At 52.7% G+C, this 7739-nt stretch overlaps 1 protein-coding gene across 1 annotated transcript; it reads left to right on the forward strand.

Annotated features, from left to right (window-relative positions):
* Nucleotides 1–462: 462 nt before the first annotated feature.
* Nucleotides 463–5352, forward strand: LOC134509147 (tektin-3-like). Its single transcript, XM_063321629.1, has 7 exons — nucleotides 463–1041; nucleotides 1547–1630; nucleotides 1857–1927; nucleotides 2177–2320; nucleotides 2815–3037; nucleotides 3887–4041; nucleotides 5136–5352. The coding sequence occupies exons 1-7, from the start codon at nucleotides 463–465 to the stop codon at nucleotides 5350–5352; spliced, it is 1473 nt and encodes a 490-aa protein (XP_063177699.1).
* The last annotated feature ends 2387 nt before the right edge of the window (nucleotides 5353–7739 follow it).

The raw sequence follows: 7739 nt of genomic DNA on the forward strand, positions 1-7739 counted from the left end.
TCGGGGCTGGTAATGGCGCTTTGAAAGAGAAAATGACACGTGGAATACTAGAAGATCAGCAGATACCAAGCCCAGCCAAAAGAAGCAGATAAGCAGCAGAGAATCAGCAGCTACAGTTTCACGGGACTGACAGACTGAAGGAAAATGAGGGCACAATATCTGTCACTCTCTTGAGCAGCCATGATTTGTTTTTCTTCCCATTTCAAGACCTGATGCTAGATATGAACAACAAAGTCAGATCTTTCTCTAGATACAAATGCTTGGGACGCTGTCAGAAGGGATTTGATTTCAAGAGTTTTAGGTCTGCACAGGCAATGTGTAGGTGCTGTGTGCATCGCTGTTTGTGTTCCAAGTTGCACGTGTTGCTGTAAGAAGGAAGGCAAGTGCAGGAGCTTACTGAGTGCGGTTGTCTTCTCTCTGCTCCTCTGTGCAGGACACGTACCTGAAGAGCAGTGTTCAAGAATGCAGCCTGGTCGATCTCCCTTAACGGCAACGTACGCCCATCCACAATCAACACCTAGCAAGTTTCTGCCTGCCATCAGTGCCATGGCTTCAAGCTATAAGGACCGTTTTCATTACTACCTGCTGCCTCAGAGCTCCGGCCTCCCCTGGATGCCCAGCACCTACTACAAACCAGCTGCCATCAACCCAACTTTGGCTCCCTTTTCCAAAAGTTCCCAGGGGATGACCGCCAGCAAGAAGCTTCCTTTCATTGCCAACAGAACAACCTTCCTCACCCGGTACACCCCTGAGGACTGGCACAGGTCCAACCTGACCAACTACAAAGAGTCAGAAACTTGCCAGCACAACACGGAGCATCTGAGAGTTGATACCTCCCGCATGATTCAGGATAAATATCAGCAGACAGAGAAGACACAAGGAGAAAGCACCAAACACCTGGGAGTTCGTGCCAATGATATTGGATTTTGGAAATCGGAGCTCTGCCGTGAGCTGGGTGAGATGATCGGGGAGACCAACGCCCTCACGGACATGAAGAAAAGGCTGGAGACAGCCTTGGCCGAGACAGAGGCCCCTCTCCAGGTAAGCACCCTGTGCAGTGGCCTGCAAGCTGTAGCCCACTGCTGAAACATCTGCAGCCACTCAGACGTCCAGTTAAGTTTCACTGCAGCTCCGTAACATCTAGAAAGCTTTTAGGAAGAGACCATTAGTTAGTAATCAACAAATCCCTTGCCATCTGCTGCATCTCCTATCAGCACATTCTGAGCCCATCAGAACCAAATATTTTTACAAGCGGCACATCCAAAATCCTGGTTTGGGAGACACAAGCCCATGTCTTGCTACAAGGCTCTGGCGAGGTCAGCATCAAGGCTGACACAGGGCCCTGCATTCAGCTGCGGTTGCACCAGGGACACGTGTGCTCCCTCATGTTGCTTTAACGCTGATGTTGCAGCTTGGCTGCTCATTGTCGGCTAAACCAGCTGCCTGGGGCACTTTTTTCTTCCGTTTTCTTCCCATCTTGAGATGGGGCCCGTCCCTCTAGAGAACCCTGCCCCTGCAGCCAACAGTCATGGCATGTCCCCAACAGGTCGCTCAGGAGTGCTTGCTTCAGCGGGAGAAGAGGATGGGCATCGACCTCGTCCATGATGACGTGGAGAAACAGCTCTTCACAGTAAGGTTGGCAACTCAGATCATGTGTGAAAGCTATTTTTACCTAAGCTGCCCCGAGGAGGCTTTGTGGCCTTGTTCCCTACCTGTCTCCTTACTGCTGGTGAGGTGCTCAACCCTTCCAACCCCCAAAACCTGCTGGGCCAGGGGACGGTGTTCCCCCACGCAGCAGCTCTCTTAGTTGGTCTAATTAAAGAGATGACATCATTACATGTTTTGCCTTTGCCCAGGAAGTCGATGTCATCAGGTCATGCCAGGAGAGGATGCAGCGGTACCTGGATAAGGCAAAAGCCCAGCTCGCGTAAGGAGAAGCTCCTTATCTCATGCCGTAGGGCCGATGGGCCTTTGCAGTTGGGATGTGAACCCCCCGCAGACCCTGACCTCTACCCACACCCCGCAGCTGTAAAACCCACGCAAGCTCCATGGGAAGCGGGCGGTGATGCTCATGGGAGGACAGAGCTGCCCAGGCGGGAGCTGCGGGGAAGTGGAACGGGGAGGAAGCCGTTCCACCCATACATCCCCACCAATGGCTGTTGTTTGCATGTTGAAGGTCCAACAGGGTGGCCCAGCACGAGCTGGAGAGAGACCTGGCCAACAAGCAGGCGGCCCACCGCATCGATGACAAGTGCCACCACCTGAGGAACACCTCCCACGGCATCAGCTACTACCGAGGGGTGGAGCGGGTCAATGCCACGTGAGTGCACGCCGGGTGGCACACGAGCAGCAAGCTGTCCCGGGGATGCGCGGTGCCTTTCCCTGGCAGGGAGCTGCTGGTCCCCAGCCCACTGTAAAGGCAAGTCCATCCTGCCTGGAGACACCGGCTTCAGAGGGGCCATTTCTTTCTGCTCATTATTATTATTATTATTTTTATTCTTCTTCTCATTCTTATTCTATTGTTGCTGTTATTGTTCTTCTATTTAACTGTCTTTTATCTCCACACACAAGTTTTCCCTTCCCTTTGGCCTCCTATTCTCCTTCTTCTCCTTGCCCTTCTGGAGGAAAGGGGGAGAACTGCACAAGTGGCTGCATGGTCCTAGCTGCCGGCTGGGGTTAAAACACGACCTATGGTCAAAATAAAAGCGTAGATTAAAGCTACATTTGACCCACGCTGCTCCCTGGCAGGGTCCTTGCCTGCCCACGTCCAGCTTCAGCAGCACGGGCTTACCAGGGGCCTCTCCTTCCCCCCAGGATCTCAGTGCCGGAGTCCTGGGCCAAGTTCACGGACGGCAACATTCTCCGCTCCCAGAGCAAACGGGCGGCCTCTGCCAAGCTGCGGGACAACACCAGGAACCTGCTGGAGGTGACGGCCAACGAGATGTGGTGCCAGTTCAACAGGGTGAACGTCACCTTCACCAGCCGCATCGCCGAGACAGCCGACGCCAAGAGCAAGATTCAGACCCACCTGGCCAAGGTAGCCTGAACCCCTCCCTTTGGGTGTGACACTGTCACTTCCCAGGGACACCTCCGAAGCAGGACCCTCCACGCAGACCTGGCCCAAGGAGAGGAACGGTGGCCGCAGGAAGCTGGTTATAGTGTCATTTTCTGTTAGAAACTCCAAGTCCTGGGGACTTCCTTCTTGGAGCAGGAGGAGCTGGCACTGTGATTTCATCTCAAGGGATCCTGTCTTTTGCTAGCGCATCCTAGCTGACAGCCTGGCAGCACAGGGATTTCCAGCAGAAAAGGCCACTGCTGGTTGCATCTCCTGGGAGTTACTTCAGAAGCGCTGGCTGCCCTGCAGAGAGTCTTTGCTGGGCCTCTGCTGGGCTGCCTGCCGGGGGGTTCGCAGGCTTGCTTCTCCCCCAAGGACGTGCTTTCACACTCAGTGCTCTGTGGTTGCTGCACGGGTATCCGTGTGCTTGCTCTGCCAAGCAGAGGAAGTGGAGATCAGTGACGGGCACCTGGCTCGGACCAGTGGGTCTCATGGAAAAGTGCTCGACACCGTACTGATTCACTGAGCAGAGGCTGGGCTGGCAGCGTTGCGGGCTGGTGCCATGTCCTTCAGTGAAAAATGAAAATTTTTCATGCATGAAAAACCTTCCCTCTCTGAGTTGCTGTTGATGGATGATCAGTTTCTGCAAGCAGTAGCTTTGGGAAGCTGGTAACTCACTGTGTCCATCACTGCTCCAACACCTCCTCTGACGTGACAGCAACAGCAAAGACAGGCTTGTTTTTTCTGCAGACGGACAGGAGAAAAAGGAAATTATGTTGTCACTTGAGAAGGTATTTTTTCATTCATGCATGTGTTTCTTTTTTACGGCAGATGCTGCGGGAAATCTTCCAAACGGAGATGAACATGGAAGCCATCAAAAAAGCCATGAGGCACCAAGGACCTCCGTTCAAAGTGGCTCAGACCCGGCTGGAAGAGCGCACACGGAGACCAAACATGGAGCTGTGCCGGGACACTGCCCAGCTCCGGTAAGGCAGGAGCACGGGGCCAGCAGGGTCCTTGAGGAGTCACGGGTAGTAGCACTCAGGAACATCACTGGATGACAAAAGTAGTCATGGGATGTTTTTCCTAAATAGTCCTTCCAGAAGGGCTCTGCTCTAATCAAAAGGAATGAGCAGGTATCCCAGCCTTTGGGTGCTGGGAGAGCTCTGCACCCACAAAGGAGGCTGTACACCATGGCTGGGAGCAGCCTGATGCCACCCCGTGAGGGGCTGGGTTTTTCCCACTTGGGTAAACCTCATCTTCTCTCCTGCCTGCTTCCCAGTGGTTGGATATGCTCAGTTTTTTAGGATAAGCCCTTTACTCTCCAAGAGGCTTGCGCTGAGAGCACTTAGGTCCTTCCTTTTGGGGAACCTCAAGGAAGGGTGCACCCTCTGGAGAAGCAGTAAAGGCTGTCCTCACCTCCCCTGGGGACAAACCCTTTCAAGGACATTGTGAGCTCTGTGGGATTGCAGCCCGAGGGGCTGTGGAGGAGCAGGCTGCCCTGAGTGCCCAGCAGCACCCCCTGTGAGGCACCCCAAACTTCACACCTCCTCCTGGGAGCCTGCTGGGCAAGACTCCAGATGGAGCCTTTTAGAAGCAAGTGAAACCCAGCCCCAGAGCCTGTTTAGCATCTCGCACACTGCTGTTTTCTCCATCCTCCACTTGTTTCCCATTCAATTTTCGCCTCTCCCAGCTGTCCTGTTTCGCTGTGTGTGCATCCGTGGGTGTGGGCAGGACCCCTGCACAGGGAAATCCAGGAGGGGGAACCAACAAACCTGCAAAACCAAAGGGGAACAGGACACCACAGCTGCTCATCCCTCTTCTCGGTGGCACGAGCTGCTCTGGGAGACGTGCCTGCGCATTGCCAAAGCCTTCGTGCAGACTTAGCCATGCCTCCCTGCTGAGGTCTGGAGGAGCTCTGCCCTCAGGTTTCCCATGCATCTGCCAGAAACGGGGGGTCCGAGTTAGTCTGAGCGCGCTGAAGGGGGAAATCCTGTGCCCAAGGTGCCCTTCAGCAGGGCCAGGCTCGAAACCACCCACGTGATGGGACCATTAATGAGGGTTCCTTGCTGTTTTCCAGCCTTGTCAACGAGGTCCACGAAATTGATGAGACGGTCCAGAGCCTTCAGCAGCGGCTGAGAGACACCGAGGACACCCTGCAAATGCTGGCTCATGCCAAGTTGGTCTTGCAGCATGACCTGGCCGTCAAAGCCAACTCGCTCTTCATCGACCAGGAGAAGTGCATCGGGATGCGCAAGACCTTTCCCAGCACTGCACGGCTGCTAGGTTCTGTTTAGGCTGGGCTCAGCCAACCTCACATTCTCTGTTGCGGGAGGGATCCCCAGTTTTGATAACATGCTTTGAAAATCCATGATTAGATTTCCGCTTCCTAATGAAAGCCCTGAATAGAAATTAAATGCTCATTTGGTGTGTTAAATTTTGTGGTTAAATGGCAGTACTCCAGGTGGGGTCTCACAAGAGCAGAGTAGAGGGGGAGAATCACCTCTCTCGACCTGCTGGCCATGCTTCTTTTGATGCAGCCCAGGGTGCGACTGGCCTTCTGGGCTGCAAATGCACATCGTTGGCTCATGTTCAGCTTTTCATCAACCAACACCCCCAAGTCCTTTTCCGCAGGGCTGCTCTATCACATCAACCCCCAGCCTGTATTGATAAGGAGGATTGTCCCGACCCAAGTGCAGGACCTTGCACTTGGCCTTCTTGAACTTCATGAGGTTTGCACAGGCCCACCTCTCTAGTTTGTCCAGGTCCCTCTGGATGACATCCCGTCCCTCTGGCATGTCGACCGCACCATTCAGCTTGGTGTCATCTGCAAATTTGCTGAGGGTGCACTCGATCCCACTGTCTAAATCTTTGATGAAGATATTAAACAGCACTGGTCCCAGTACGGATCCCTGAGGGACACCGCTTGTCACTCCTCTCCATCTGGACATCGAGCCATTGACCATCACCCTCTGGATGCGACCACCCAGCCAGTTCCTTACCCACTGAACAGTCCGCCCATCAAATGCGTATCTCTCCAACTTAGAGAGAAGGGTGTTGTCAGGGACCATGTCAAAGGCCTTGCAGAAGTCCAGATAGATGATATCTGTTGCTCTTCCCTTGTCCACTGATGCAGACTCTGCATTTTATTCAGGCCCCAGTGCTTGGTGGATCCCCACACATCAGGCACAGCCCATGCCGGTTTCCTCCGTGTATTTAGACACCCAAGTTACAAGGCAGTACACTTTCAGTTACAAGGGCTGCTCAGGAATTTACACACCAGTCTCATATCTTCAATCACTGCTCCTGCCTGGAGGAAGGGTCTTCACCTGGGCAAGGGTCTTCTTGGCCCACGGCTGTGTTCTTTAGTATTATCATGAAGACGGTTCAGTCAAGGATGCCTGGACTTGGGTATTCACTGCCAAATTGGCGTTGTTGGGAGAAACATCTTGATTAGATGTTCAGTTAAGGTCTTAGTGTCCCAAGTAGACCAAATAATTAGGCTACAGATGTTCCTTCAAACAATTCCCTTTGATCCTCTCCTTAGCAACTACTTACAATTGTCCTTAACTATTGTGTCGCGGATGAAAATACTTGACACGGTTATGATTTAGCAAAAGTTATTAATGATGTAAGGTAGATTGAGAGGTTGAATTTTAGCAGCATTTAATCATTAACTGGTTTAGGGATTCACAAAGTGAGCAAACAAAATAATTGAATAATACCTAAGCACACACACGTACAGGTCTGCCATCAGGAATTTCTTAATAGCAGGCAATGCCAGCGAGCCAAAAGGTGCCGCTTTTAGGTCCTGCACATGCATGGGTGGACAGAAGAGCATCCCCATCCATACAGCTAATGTGTATCTCACTGCATACAGGTGGAGAGGTGGGTGAGAGAGAGAGGGACTAGCCTATAGCTAAAATTTCCCTTTCTCAGATTTAGGGTAAATACGATGCCTCGGTGTTCCTCAACAGGCGACAGTTGAGGCTTGAGAAGGGTCTTCTCCCACCCAGGCCTTGAGGTGTCGGCCTGAGAGGTAGCTCAACTCAGGGCAGTTACTGGCCATAGCCCCCTGTGATCCAGAAGAGCTCAAAGGGTCTTTACTAGAATCGCTACTTACAGGATCCGAGACAATTGACTTTTGTCAGGTACTTTGCTACTCCGGCCTGACTTGGACAATGGTTACGCACCCCCAGAGCTTGGTAGGTCTTGGGGGTCCTGGTATTCCCCGCTCTGTGGTCACAATCCATATGGTGTCAGGACCATACCTTTTCTTTCATGTTAGACCGTTGTGTCACGTTCTGCGGCCCAGGCTGGGAGGGAGATCACGCCAGGTACCGAGTGGCCTGAAGGATGGCGGGGGGAGGATCTGCACCACCACACTATGGAGCCAGTACATAAAACTTGATTAACTACAGAGCCATGGTTAACTTTAAATTCGATCACAGATAGCAATACTTCCCTGCTCCGCTTTCCCGGCTGCCAGCCTTGATGAGCATCCTCACCCTCAGAACATCGGCGGCCACTCTTGGGTCCCTGGAGGAGGCTGAAAGAGGGGCCAGACCGGGGACTGCTGAAGCCAAAAGTCTAAAACTGAATTGCTTGGGCAAAAAGGTAGCTGAAAGCTGGTTTAGCTCTGTATCCTCTGTAGGTGCGACAGAGCAGCTCGCAGTGGGTTGGC

This window comes from Chroicocephalus ridibundus, unplaced genomic scaffold (genome assembly GCF_963924245.1).
Source record: "Chroicocephalus ridibundus unplaced genomic scaffold, bChrRid1.1 SCAFFOLD_40, whole genome shotgun sequence".
Taxonomy (NCBI): Eukaryota; Metazoa; Chordata; class Aves; order Charadriiformes; family Laridae; genus Chroicocephalus; species Chroicocephalus ridibundus.

Bases quoted from the DNA above. Each gene is read 5' to 3' on its own strand.
- LOC134509147 (XM_063321629.1), top strand. From the start codon at position 463: ATGCAGCCTGGTCGATCTCCCTTAACGGCAACGTACGCCCATCCACAA. The intron at 2,321-2,814 runs GTGAGTGCACGC...CCTTCCCCCCAG, and splicing joins GTGGAGCGGGTCAATGCCAC to GATCTCAGTGCCGGAGTCCT. The intron at 3,038-3,886 runs GTAGCCTGAACC...TTTTTACGGCAG, and splicing joins TTCAGACCCACCTGGCCAAG to ATGCTGCGGGAAATCTTCCA.